This window comes from Brachyistius frenatus, unplaced genomic scaffold (assembly GCF_029030835.1).
Source record: "Brachyistius frenatus isolate BFR_SWC_R1_liver_20210118 unplaced genomic scaffold, ASM2903083v1 Contig_49, whole genome shotgun sequence".
In the NCBI taxonomy this organism is placed as follows: Eukaryota; Metazoa; Chordata; class Actinopteri; family Embiotocidae; genus Brachyistius; species Brachyistius frenatus.
In genome coordinates this window covers 2,474,694-2,488,907 of record NW_027210648.1, presented here as the reverse complement: position 1 = coordinate 2,488,907, position 14,214 = coordinate 2,474,694, and the positions used below count along the sequence as shown (strand labels likewise).

Genomic DNA, 14,214 nt, shown 5'->3' with positions numbered 1-14,214 from the left:
TCCACATTAGAAAAAGCACAAGTAACCCGTTACCACCTCTAATATACTCAACAGACTGTCATTAAAACTTCAATGTGTTGCATTGTATCTGTTGAACTGACCTTTTAATATTAAATTGTGTGTAAATCATTTCGGTGATGTTTTGTGCAATTATCAAGTACAATGCGGAGACTCATATTTTGCCCCTTCGGTGAAAGGGCAAACACGATTCCATCATTTATTTATAGGTGTTTTTGGTCTTATTGGATTTCAGACATGTACAATTAAATGTGGAGACTTGGACAAATGGTTTGTCTTACAGGGGGACTGAAATGTCAAATACTGTAATTGGTTTGCTGAGGTGCAACTGTGGAAAAAGATTCATAGTTTCAAATGAAAAGCATTTCAAGATGTTTAAAGTGCAGATTTGAATTGACTACACTGATGTACATTTATGAAAAAGACTTTATTTTATATTTTCTGGTCCTCAGCAGTAATGCACTTTTCAGATGTAAAAAGAACCAGAAGTATGAAAGTAGCATGAGCATTGGAAATGAATTGTAGATGCTGTAGCCAAAGGAGCAATATCAACAAAACAACCCCACTCACAGGACACCACACTGTTGAGGAGTACAATCTCAACATTTGCATTTGACTGTATCATTGACTAATGATATTTCTACTGTTTGTCACACTGGAGCCACAAATATGAAAACATAAAGCATGAAAAGGTGCACAGGTTGAGTATTGTGCATACAGTAAGTTTGATTGGAGAGAATACATGTCAACAAAAATATGACTCACCACTGTTGAAAGTCACCCCAGATAGCAAAAGAATGAAAGTTTATGGCACAAAGACACTTTATGTACAGTGTCAGAGATGCCTGTTAAAAACCTCCTCAGCACATGCAGCATCTCCTCTGCCACAAATAATACAACAGTGGATGAACTGGCAAATGACACAAACCACCTTTTAGGCAAATTATTTCCATTATGCTCATTGTTTCCATTCAAATGACACTTCACAGTACTGCACTGAATACATACATGAACTCTTTTAAAAACCCTTCGAACATAAATTCAGCTATCAGAGAATAAACTCAAACTGAAATGTCTTTGGCTTATTCATCACAACAATACTCACTGAATGTGTCTCAGAGTCAGTGCAGTGTTTGCACTGAATTTATTGTTCTTCAATTCACCAAAACTGAAATAATACTGTGAAAATTCTGTCTGTTTAGGCAACAAAAAGGTACCAAATCATAAATACACAGCTTTCTTTGAAATAGTTTTACATGACACATTAGCGACAGAAGTTTCATGTTACCCTTAGATGTCCCCCATCTGCATAAGTACTGCTCATCCTCAGCATAGATGACACGGTGCCCAGAGCTGGTTCGCTGGTCCAGTGTGGAGCCACACACTGGCCTGAAATCAAATCCCAGCCTGAATCCCTCCCTGTGTTTACCCCCTTTGCTTTCCCAGTGTCTAGAAAGATAACATTGAAAAATGTGGGCGGTCCACTTGGAGAAATGTGAAGAAAAATTGGCTGAAAATATGACAGGGAAGGTGGAAATTAGGCTTTTTAAACTTTAAATGACACACAGGAGCAGTGGGAATAGCTGATGGAAAATAAGTTGTTTCAATTAAAGAGGCACATTGACTAAATTTTTTCTATTTTTTTGTTATGTTCAATAAAATTTTAACTTTGTACATAATGGAAACCTTGAATATTCTAAGTAAATCCTGTGTGTGAAAAGTTAGACAACATTTCAGCTATGGACGACATGACAGCTCTGTGGAAGTGAAGCCAAAATATTTTGATCGCCCCCTGGTGGCTGGTTGCAGTATAGTTAATACACCCCTCCCCCTCCAAGTTGGAACATGAGCCAAACCAAAAAAATCAAAGTACAACAAAATTACGTTTTTCTCAAATATGGTTTATGTCATATGAACATAAGTTTAGTGCTGCGTGAGCACACTGGAACGCCACTGTGACACACTAGTGAAGAAATAAAATCAGTTCACTTGGTTTATTTAAACTTTTTTAAGTGCTTGAAGATACAATTATCTCTAAAGCATGTTATGCAAGGGGGCCAATAAAAACAAACGGATTATTCAAAGTTGTCATATGGACATTTAAGGCATATTGATTTATTCAACTCAAAGCTTTGTTTTGATCCGCTACCGTTTGCCCTCTTTGCGTAACTGTATTGTGCTTAAATACAAACAAAACTTCCTTTATCCATTTCCAAATAAAAGTCCTGAAGGTTTTTAGTAGGCAGAAACCCTGCAATTCTGAACGGGGCTTTTACTGTGAAACAATTTCAGGAACATGTTGTGACTGAAATTGGACAATGACGCTTTGGATAAGTAGTGCAGAATAAATGTTAAAAATAGCAGGATTTTATCGTTAACTTTCTTAAATTATAGCGGCCCAATTAACTAGCAAGCATCATGAGGTGCGGGCACAACACACCCACACAACAAAACAAGATGACCTATCAATATTTTGGCTTCACTTGGTGACATGTCGTCCATCTTTATATACAGTTCGGATATGATCTCTGTCCTTATGCCATGTGACATGAACCTATGTAAAGTAGTATGAATAGGATCTTATAGAAAATTTGATAATAAACTTCTAACTTCCAAAGACCATCCAGAGCCATGCTCACAATAACTGTTGACCTTTACTTAGTCTCATTGAGTTTAATGATGTAACTTCCTTTTGCCTGTCACTGCTGTGTGTTTTAGACATTATTGCCTGATAATACAGAGTGAGGTAAGTTTAGTGACAGTCAGTTTGATATATGAACAGTCAGGGCTCATTTGGCAGAATACAGACTTGGATGCATCCTGATGACTCAGCTAGTGAAGGTGAACCAGCCTGAGCTCCCCGTCATCTGCCCGCCTTCTTTCAGTCAGTTGTTACATACAAGCAAAAAGGCCCCCAAACAATTAGCAATGAGACATATACAGCATTAATAAATATTGTATATAGTCTGTATATATCTGTAATGCAGAAGTTATTGTAAAGTATAGCACCACTCAGAAAACTTTATTGCATCACCCTTCATTTGTCAGCAGAAGGGAGTCAGAACACTGTAACATCTGGGTAGTACAGACTAATGAGTCAACAAGCACTGAAATACAAACATAAGTGTGCAATAAAAGTATAGTCTTGAATTCACATTGTGGCCAAGAAAAAGCCACGTGGCAGTTTAACTTGTGTGGTTATTATAAAGTGTATTTATGAATATAAATGCAAAAAAAAAAAGAAACAAAACAGTCAGAAGAGCTGCTGTCAGTACTTGGTGTTTGTTGAGGAGATGAGGAAATGAGCGGGCACATGAACATGTGGCTGCACTCGTTTTCATTCAGCCTCATATTTGTCTATAGGCAGCAGCAGGCGGCCCCTTCACACCAGTGATGGCAAAGTTGACTGTTTTCCTGTTGGAAACAATGATTGTTTGCTTTCGCATCAGCTGCATATTGCCTAATGTGGACTCAGCCTCAACCCTCGTTTACTCGTTAAATACTCCACAATTCAAATGTCATTGTCATATATACTGTACATCTTTATTTTTCCAACATCTGGTGTCTACACACACTCACCATACTATACCGTATGTGCAGCATCAAAATCTATTAACATACTGCAACAAACGTATGGTAGTTGTCAGACTTGCCTGAAAACAAATGACAGGGCACATATGTGAAATTATTTGGCACATACATAGCAAAAAGAAAACAACTGAGAAGAAGGATACAAAAAGTTCAACTTTCTGCCCGAGGCAAAGAAGTAGCCTTTGCTGAAGTTATTTTCAGAGGTAAATATGTATTTCTGGTGTTCATCTCCGCTCTGGGTGGGCTACACTAAGGCAATTCAACGGTTGCTAATGCCATCTCTAAACAAAAGGGAAATCAAATTATGATACAAACAGTCCATATTAAAACTATAATTCTATCTCCGGACGTATCAACACCTTGTCAGGTGAATGGTCAGTTGTCTATTGCATGCAAACAAAAGTCAACGGCCAAACAAAGATGAGTGATCCTAAAAAGTGGGATTATTATATTTGTGGCTACGGTAATGTACAAATGACACCCTTTACATTTAATTTGGGATTTTTAAGATCTGACAACTAGGTTTTTAGTGAGTAGAGCTCTGGCAAGAAATAGACGCTGTTCAATGCCAGTACACAGTGTGATATGTGCAACTTCTAGAAAACTAACACTTGAATTATAAAATGTGGCTGCTTTTGCTCCCTGGGTGTTTCATCTCCAAGGTTCCAATCTGTGTCAATGCAGCTGGTAGACATAACAAACGGCTCTGCTGTGTCTGCTGGCTGCAATTATATTTAAACCAGGATTTATAACCCTTTAAGCCTCCACAGCTTAATGCCGATTTTAAGAAAAATGCACGTTCATATGACTCATATCAATCAACAAACCACTCACTGCGAAGGTTTCTTTTAAATGAACAGTTGGACATTTTGTGAAATACACTTAGTTGCTTTCTTTCCCAGAGTTAAATGAAAAACACCGATACTACTCTGGTTTGTGTGCTAAATATTAAGCTAAAGCCAGCTGCCAGTTATCTTAGATTAGCATGAAGCGTGGAAACAGGGGCAAACGGCTAGTGAAAGTTCAGGTAATACATGTGATTTGTAACAAGTCCGAGTAGTTCATGTTCGAGCCAGCTTGGCGAGCTGTTAGCCACTGCTTCTGGTGTTTATGGTAAGCTAAGCTAACGAGCAAGTGGTTCTGACTTCATATTGAGCAAACAGACGTATGAGGTATCAGTCTTCTCATTTAACTCTCAGCAAAAAAGCTAATAAGTGTATTTCCCCAAATATCAGTCAACTATTCCTTTAAAAGTCAGCTCATCAAGGAACTTCACCATAATAACTTCATAGGTGTCCACTAAGAAGAAATAACCCAAAGAAAGATTTGTCCCTGTATGAACACACACATAAATAAAACAAAACAAAACAAAAAACGTAAAAATTACTGACAAAAAAATATGCAAATAACACACAAACTATCATCTCAGCTGTGGTTAATTTGAACCATCCTCTTCCCAGGGAACCAGTTCATTCATTACCCCACATGGGTACCAAGTGTTGCAAGACAGAGGGATGATTCCTGCCTCATGGCTGAAAGTCATGATAAAGCACAATAATGATTCTTCATGTAGTTGTTTCTACAAATGGCTGTTTTAAAAACTTTAGTAACTTAAAAATTTTGAACGGGAGCAGCCATTATCAGTCAAAGCCAGGCTCTACTAGGTGTTGTTTTTTTATTCCTTAATAAATCTTTATTCCCTGATTATTATAGCAGATAGTAACTACCCCTCCAGAGGAAGGCACTATGAATGTTTTGAATGTCCTTCGATTTTCATCAACTGGATTTGACTGATGGCTGGATAATAACATTCCTTACGCCACACGCCTTCCTCCTGACTGAGAAGTCTGGGGTAGCAGTGCAAGCACATTTCCTTTCTTTGTCTTCAAATCACCATGAGTGCATAGTCCATCCTGACTTGCACAGCAGTGTACAGCATATGAAGGGAATCGGTATTGTGTTGTATTCTCATACCTGAAGTCACCGAGGCAGTAATCTCTGCCAGGCACAGGCTTGCGAAACACATCGTCCTCCAGACCGTGTTTTCATCTCCAGGTAACTGCTTCAGGTACCACAGGAAAGAGTTTATTTGGTGTTCCTTTTATCAATAGTGAATTTGCTCTTTTCACCTGTGCTGTCTTCCTTTTGAAACCCAACAGGCACCCGCATTGTGCTAAAGGTAGAGATAGCCTACCCAGTAGACGACGTTGAACAGCAGGAAGGAGGTGGGAAAAAAGACACGCGAGTATGTGTCCAGTTCAAGTAGATCTAAGTGGACGCGTCCTTTTCTCCATTCACCTTCTTTACACTCCTCAAAGCAACAGAAGAAGCTCTGGCAGTCTTTTCCATCCAGACACTCATAGACACATGCGTCTTCGAAGTCCTGCCAGTACATGGAGTTGTTTAGAGCGATGACGGTGTGCGGAGGAGGCCTCACGTCCAGGACCGAGAAGTTCTGAAAATACAAACAGGCAGTCCCACACTGACACACAGAACCTTTGGAGCAGCTCTTCGTCATCCAGGAAGTTTGAAAGTAATGTATCTATCGTCCCATTTGCAACTATTTATGTTCATAGTACACCGATTTAGAAAATTACATCTTTACATCCAGTTCATTACTTTAGTAATCATCTGTTCTTTTGTGTCCTTAGGGAAGGTCAGTCTAGACACACTCTAAGCATCCTATAAGACATGTGGACAGTGGACATAGTGAGGGAGGTTTTACAATTAGATTACTTGGTCCCCAACATGGCGAGGGCTCAGAAAGCCTTAAATTAAAACACTGTTCTATCGTTTTTTTTTTATCTTTACATTATCAGCACGAATTGCTTGTGTTGACTGCGTTGTGTTTGTATCACTTTTGGTTTAAAGCTAGTTAGAAAATGTTAACACGCTAAACTCAGGTGGTAACATGGTCAGCATGATAACCTTGTTAATGTGAGAGTGATGATTAAAAAGTCCTGTTCAGACTAAAGGTTCACAGCAAGGCAAAACTGTTTTAAAGTGTTGCAGTGAACAGTTGCTGCAGCGTGAAGTGGCCCGTCTTAGCAAGAGAAATTGATAGAACGGGGGAGATCTCCTGTCTTAAGATCACGGCATAAAATTGCAAAAACTCTCTGGTGATTACATTGAAGCACCCATTGGTGCATCCAAATTCTCTACATTCTTGTTTTTTTTTTTTTCACCATTTCATCACTACTACAACTGTTGTACTACAACTGTTGTTGCTTTGGTGAAAACTAACAGTTTGGAACAAAATGTTGCAGATTGGCAAATTTCATTGGTAAGTTTCAAATCATCTTGTTGCAAATCTTTGGTCTGAATAGTCCTTTAGACTTAAGCTCAAAGCACCCAAAGCTGCTAACCAGTCTGTAGACTCTGTGTTATTCAAACAGGCCACACTATCTTGTATTATCTGTTTTGTAACTGATATACATACAGGAAATAACTACAAGTACAGATGCAGCAGTCACATTTAAATGGAGCGTTTCAAAAGTGACATGTTGATGTCTCCAACTGATAAATCCTGCAGTGGGTCCACTTACAGTGAACAGGAGCCCAACTCTGTGAAACACTTCAGACTGTAAATGTCTCAGAGTATTTTCATTTGAAATAAAACCATAAGATTTTTTTTCTGAACAGGACATGAGGTAACAGTCTGCACTCTGTTCTGTCAGTTGTTTCCCGTCTGTCTCGTTCAGACTGATGAAGTGTCCCTTGAAATAGTAACAGTCAAATCAAAAGAGCTTCTAAAGGGCAGTGTCACATCACGTCAGCCCTGAATGCTTTTCTCCCTTCAGTCCAGTGGTACCAAAACAAGCACTATCAGAGAGAAAAATACTTATGTATCATGTGATAGTAATGTTGCACACAAGGGCAACACCTCAATCTATATTTCTATATCTAGCTATATCTGTTTAAAAAAAATAAAAGGTTTACTTACCGGTCTTTTAGGATGCAGGCAGCTGGGCCTTTGAACGCTATTTGAGTAATAATTTAATGTTGCATACTCCATCAGAGCAGCGAAGACAAACAGGAAGCAGACGGTGACGAAAAGGTCCATGGCGGTGATGTAAGACACTCTGGGTAGAGATGTCCTGGCTACCGTGCTGAGAGTGGTCATCGTGAGAACTGTAGTTATACCTGTAGGACAGAACAAAGGACAAACTCAATAAGGAGGTTTTTCTGGATCTGTTTGCAGTTTAATGGGGACATTAAACTGCACTGTGGGTTGTAGTTGTATAGTTTCCTCTTGTTAATACAAACAGCTTAAATTGTAACACCTTAAAATGACATTATTTCACTTTCTGTTTAATGCACCATCTGTCTCATTGACTTTAAATTCTCACAAAAGACCTGAGCCAACAACATGGGATTATGACAAAAACTGTGAGCAAACAACACAACAAATATAATCTCGCCATTGTTTGAGCCGGTTCAACAGGATGGGGATTGGACAAACTAAGCCTGAAACAGATCTGTGTAGTGTTTGTCCCGGAGATCCTTAAGTGATCACTTTAAACTCAGGAACACGAGAGGAGCTCATGGTTTTCAAACAGAGAAAGACAACTACTGAAAACCCTGCTGACTACAGGAAGAAGTAACAGTTGAATTTTAGGAGAAGAGATTAGTAACACCGTCACCAGAAACACGATCACTATAAGAGACTTAAACAGCTCCTTTACTGCATATAATACTGTCATGTAATCCATTTGTTAAGGTCCAGTCAGCGTAATATTTTAAATGTTCTGTCCCATCATAATATGCTCTTTGGATTGAACATGTGTTGGATGTCCAGGTCACACATACTGCTTTTCCAACAGAAAAGTTACAACACAATTTTTTCTGTCAGTTGCAATGGGAACCAAACAAGATGGTAGACCTTATATTGTTTACCTGCAACCTTAAAGCAGCTTAGTGTAAATATTTACTCCAGTCCAGTGGAGATAGATGAGCCATGAATACTGGGCATAGCAATGGAGTATGTTAATGGTTCCTGTTCATGTCCTTCTGGTTTGTGGGGATGGAAACCAACTATTTGGGTTCTGAAGAACTTTTTTTTTTCACATGGAGTGATTCAAAGAACCAAACTGGTTCTGTTGTAGGGGACATTCCCCCACAGTGGTAGTCACTTAGTCTTTACTCATATTGAAGAATGAGTAAAAACGCCAGTTACAGGTATGGAGCACGTTCCCTCATAGCTCAAGCTGGCGTACCTAATTTAACCATCTTATGATGCATAAAGTTTCAAATCTACCTAATTTTCCCAGTGAAAGGATTCGAGGACCAAATCTGCAGGCATGCTCTTTGCAAAAATATTTCTAAGCGATAGGATTTTATATTAACTGACCACCTTTAGAGGATACCTACTTGAGGTGACTCATTTCCGTTCTGGCTGAAAGAAACTTGCAATGAGCGGGTTGGACTGAAATAATCTGCTGTGTATAGTCCTTCCATCTTAGGCAGCTAAAAGCTCCAATATCAGCCAACCTACTTTGTCTCTGTTCATTGGTGCGGGGTACTGTTCATAAAATTGGTTTAACATTGATTACTAACCTATTTTTCCACAATAAAAATTAAACTCAAACTCAAACGAACAAACGAGTTGAAAGAAAATCGCCCTTGTTCAATATATTTAGCTGTTTACCAGTTGTATTCAGTGACGTTGTCTGGCGTTAACAGTCAGTAGAAATAGATTCATGGACTGAACCTATCTACAAAATACAATCAGAGGTGGCAACAGAACAGCTGAGACAAATTGTAAACATGGAAGCAGCATGCCAGCATTTATAAAGAGGTACGCTAATATAACATTGCTAATGTAACATAAGTGATGCAAATGTAATATTAATGTTACTTTCTCATAATGCTATCGAGGGAATGAGTAAATTCCTGGATGAATGACGGCACTCCATCTGCCTTTTTGCAAACAAAATATCATCATGTTAATGTCATCTGACGATTTAGCATTGCCTCTCAAGCTAAACCCAGCCAGTAAACAGCATTTTAAGAATGAATATCTTCTGAATGAGTTGCTACTCTGCAGAGCAGAGGCACGTGGACACTGTGCATGTGTAAACAAGTAACCTATGCCTGTTTCCATCAACCTTGTGGTAGATGAGAATAATACCTGTAACCATGGCAACCTAACTTGGAGACAACTGTAGCCCCAAAATACATAAAGGATAAAAAATGAAAAATTAAAAGATGGTGGTGCTTGGTAGGAAGCATACACATAGAAGTGTTAGCAGTGATGGAAGCTGTGAGACTGAACCTAAACAATAAAAATGGCAGGCCATAGAACCAAAACAATGAGCTGAAAAATGCTAAAAGACTATAGAGTTGACTGGAACCGAAGAATTGAGTGATCGATTTTTGTGGATTTATCACTTTATGGGTGACTCCATTCACACATTAACGCATTGTTAATATAAAAAATATTGACGAGGGCAGTTTTCCTGGAATCATTCCCAGAATTACAACACGCCTTTCTTTTATTATTTCATTTTGACACTGTCACTTAGCTGCTAAGTTGGAGGTTAACATTTTCATTTTGACCGCCATCATGTCATTGATGTGACAAACTGTGAAGTACTCAGGTTGACAGACATTAGAACGACTCTGTCCAACCAGCATCTCTTTATGATTTCATGCTTTCTCTCTCCTCCATAAGGTTTAAAGAGATGCCTAAAAAAAAAAGAAGGAAACATCTGTTACTGTTTCACAGAGGTTCCCATGGTAACAGGCTGGCCCCATCTATTTCAGGTGGACATCTCACACCTTTCCTTTAGCCTCTGCTTGCCACAGTGATTACCCTTACCGGCCTCCTCCTGATGCTATGGCACAGATTTGTGAGATTTTGCTCTAAACAATAAACTGAATATGTTTGAAGAGAAGAAAACTCTCAGGAGCATTTATTTTTACTGACAGCTTAAAGTGAGAGGTGCTGTATAGAGTGTGTTAGTAGTGTAACTATCTGATATTAAGGCTCAACCCTGAGCTGAAAGGTTTGCTGCCCTCGGCTGACTCACCAATCATTTTCTACATCCCACACTGCCTCTGCTTGCCCGATGCGTTTACAATCAGCCTACATCTAAGATCCATTCATTATCTTGATTCGTCCTTCTGATTTGAATGCAATTGATCCACATGCTTTGGAGCAAAGATGACAGATTAAAGGCACTCATTCATTCTCTACCTTTGTGTGAGCGTATAGTATTGAAGTGGTGGACGATACATTAACAGGGCAGCGTGTGACACGTGGCTGATGTAGCATTTTCTGTGTTTATGTTTGATAAGATCTGAGCAAAAATCATACATTATGATTTCATACAACACTGATAAACATAGGTAGCACACTTATATTTTTGTGAGTTTAAAAGTGAAAAATGCTGTGGCTAAACTTCATATTTTTGTCCATTTGGGTACAGTGACCCTGGGAGTCAAAACACAAAAAACATTTCACAGAATTCAAAAATGTATTTTGTGAAATGTTTTTGTGAAATTATTTTGTGATTTTTTTTTTTTTTTTTTTTAATTGTCTTTTTGCTTTGTCCCTCAGGGCCACTGCAAATTTAAGCCTGGGCAAACAGAAATTCTAATTTATGTCAATAATGGATAAAATGTAAACAGAGAAGAGGAAAATAAAAATGGAATGAAATCAATTACCTTCACAAAAACTCTCCACAGGACTGCACAACTACAGAGAGCATGCACAGAAGTGGGAGAAAGCATAACAAACAGAAGAGGCAGATGGAATGACTCAAGTGACAAACAAATATCCATGCAGTGTCAATAACAGCACATAAGGACAAAGCATATTCAAAGAAAAACATGAGAAAAATGTACAAATGGAAACCTCAAAAGTAGGATCTTGAGTTGATACCTGCATCCAATTATCTTGAAAGCTTTAGCTGAAAGGATATTTCCAGAAAAAAACCCTATATACAGTATAGTTTATAATATTACTACTTCTGAACTGTAGTTAGTCCCCAGTACCTAAAGCTGTTCTGGCTGGAGTGGCGTCCTTTTTGATCCAGAAGGAGACCCATGAGAGAACCACGGTGAGGATGCAGGGGATGTAGGTCTGGATGGTGAAGTAGCCCATTCTTCTGCTCAGGTCAAAGTACACCGTCATCACCACGTAGTCCCCTGTGTGGTAAAATAACCCAGCAGTGTTACAGAGAGACACGCCTGCTGTCAATGAACTCTGTTTCATTCGATCATTTGTACTGATAGGTGAAAACGAGGTGCTGCAAATCACATGAGTAAAACTACAGCAAGTCCACACCTTTACTGTAACACCACCACAGTATCAGCATTTATATGCACCACATAAACACTTCATAATGATCTGATTTAGATTGTTTTTCTCCTCACTGCACGCTGTATGAAGTTAACTAATACATAAAAACCATGCATGACTATTTAAAAAAAAATCTTCCATTTTTAGAGCCTAAAACTTTGAAACAGCACTCTATAGCACTTTTAAAAAATACAAAAGCGGAGTCAGCTCTATGCAGATCACATACAGCTTCCTGTATAAGATGGTCTCTAATAAATTATTTCTCCTGTCAGGTGATAGTTATTACTACTGATAGGAAAACTGAATTGCATTATAAACATGTCTGATTTAAATATCTGCAGAGAAGTCTTCTTACACACTGACAGTTGTGCTTCCTGTCAAGGAAAATCCATGTGTTCAGTTTCTTGACCAAAAGAAAAATTGATTTATTCTCACAATTTAATGTTTGTTTTGTTTGATTTTTTAACGTTATTACACCCTATTTTTGATGCAACATGGTGGTGTTTTTTTCAGCAATAGCCCCTTAGTGTATTTCCATTCAATAATGACCTCTCTATACTATAGTTTTCATTGTAAGGGAACAGAGTCAGTAATTCCACGCTGGATTCAAATGGCCTACTTTTGCATGAGGGATTCACAGAAAAAAGCAGTATTAAAGTCCCTAATATCACCCTCACTGTTCAGAATTCACTCTTCTACAGTCGGATTAACATCTGTATTAAATATTACGCATGTAATTCAATTTAGAAGCATTTGCAAGCAAAACAGGGGTTAGCTTCTGCCATCCCGGTAAGCCAGCATGGTTTCTAATAGGCTACACGTGTGAGTGATCTAGAGTTACTGTCATGTTTTGCCTCGTCTTGCAGTAAAAAGAGTCTGTGAGAAAGTCAACATGGATTTCTTGTCAGTGTTGTAAAGTAAGGCAACGCAATGCAACACAACGCAACGCAACGCAATGTTACGTAACGTAACGCAAAATACATCATGTTCCCTACGTAAACTTATTTATTTTAACCAAAGCCATGATCTTTTTTCTACCATAACCAAGTAGTTTTGATGCCTAACATGAACCAAATAGCGACTGTGTCAAATTAAACCAAACCATGATGCTGTCCTAAACCTAACCACGTGGTTCTTGGTGCCGACATTTCCCGCATAGCGAAGTCAAAACGTTGCACTGACGCGGTATTATCAAATGGACTGACGACTTAACTGCGCAAGGAGTCTTTGCTGTAGTGGCAAATGGTATTTAATGTTTCCATGGGGACCATGGGTGTAGCCAAATCAACAAAGCCTAAACTTTAAACTGAAATTATGTGAGCAATCTGAAAATGCACAATTATTCATTAATAAGAGAAAGGACATTTCTTAGGAACTTTCTGAAGCATTGACAGTAATAAGGACTGCTTACTCAGTGGAGAACTAGAAAAACAGGCGTGTGCAACAAATTCAAATGGTTTAAAAACAGACTCAACACAGTGGATGGCAACAACAGCTGGAGAAGAGGAGAAACACAGTTGTATTTTGGGGACTTATAATGTCTATTTTTGGCATGCTCAGTGTAAAAACAAGGGGGTGACATAAGTGATGAGATGACAGTAAGTGGTCTGACTAATGGATCTGTCCATTTATCTTAGCAGTGACTTTCCAGGAAAAACATGGTATTGACTTAGGAGTCTCTACAGGAGCTTTACAAAAAGGCAGAGTTATTTGTCAATGACAGACTGAATTAAATCATGTAGTAGGAGTGGGAACACCACGGATACTGTATCTACTCTGTTTGGAAAATGTATCACACTTCAGATTTTTTTTAATACTTTTTACATTTTTTTCTCTTGTTATATTCATCTTAAAGTCTAAACAGTTTTTCTCGACTTCCATTATATGAATTTCAACATTAGTAACAATCAGCAGTAGATGTGACTTTCAATCACAACTTTTTACACAATAAATAATTTAAAGGAGTGATAATGAAGTGTCTCATGCGTGCCGACACTGAATATCAGCATATTTCCAGCGTGTTAGCGTCATGTTTGCAGATGTTAAAAAGGCTGTTTGTGCTTCCTTACCTGCTGTAGTCTTTAGTATGTCTGAAGTGTTTCTCAGGCCCATAAAATCAAACTGGTACAGACGCCAGGACTTTTGGTCGGCCGCCTCCACAGAGTTCTTCCTCCACTTGTAAATCATCTCATCTCGTGGGTATCCATCTGCAATTACACAGAGCGTGTGTGTGTGTGTGACCCTTGGCGCTACATGGCACATCCTAATGATGGATACCCTGTGCAGACAGACCTAGGGCC

At 38.6% G+C, this 14,214-nt stretch overlaps 1 protein-coding gene across 1 annotated transcript in view; it reads right to left on the bottom strand.

Annotated features, from left to right (window-relative positions):
* Positions 1-449: 449 nt before the first annotated feature.
* The window catches only part of LOC138624128 (gamma-aminobutyric acid receptor subunit gamma-3), a 53,417-nt gene continuing 39,652 nt past the window's right edge, over positions 450-14,214 (bottom strand). The window contains exons 6-9 of the mRNA XM_069704075.1: positions 13,984-14,121; positions 11,608-11,760; positions 7,553-7,752; positions 450-6,064 (exon numbers count right to left, since the gene is read on the bottom strand). Of these exons, the coding sequence (XP_069560176.1) occupies positions 5,783-6,064; positions 7,553-7,752; positions 11,608-11,760; positions 13,984-14,121 (773 nt within the window). The 3' untranslated portion in view covers positions 450-5,782. The remainder of the gene's footprint in view (positions 6,065-7,552; positions 7,753-11,607; positions 11,761-13,983; positions 14,122-14,214) is intronic.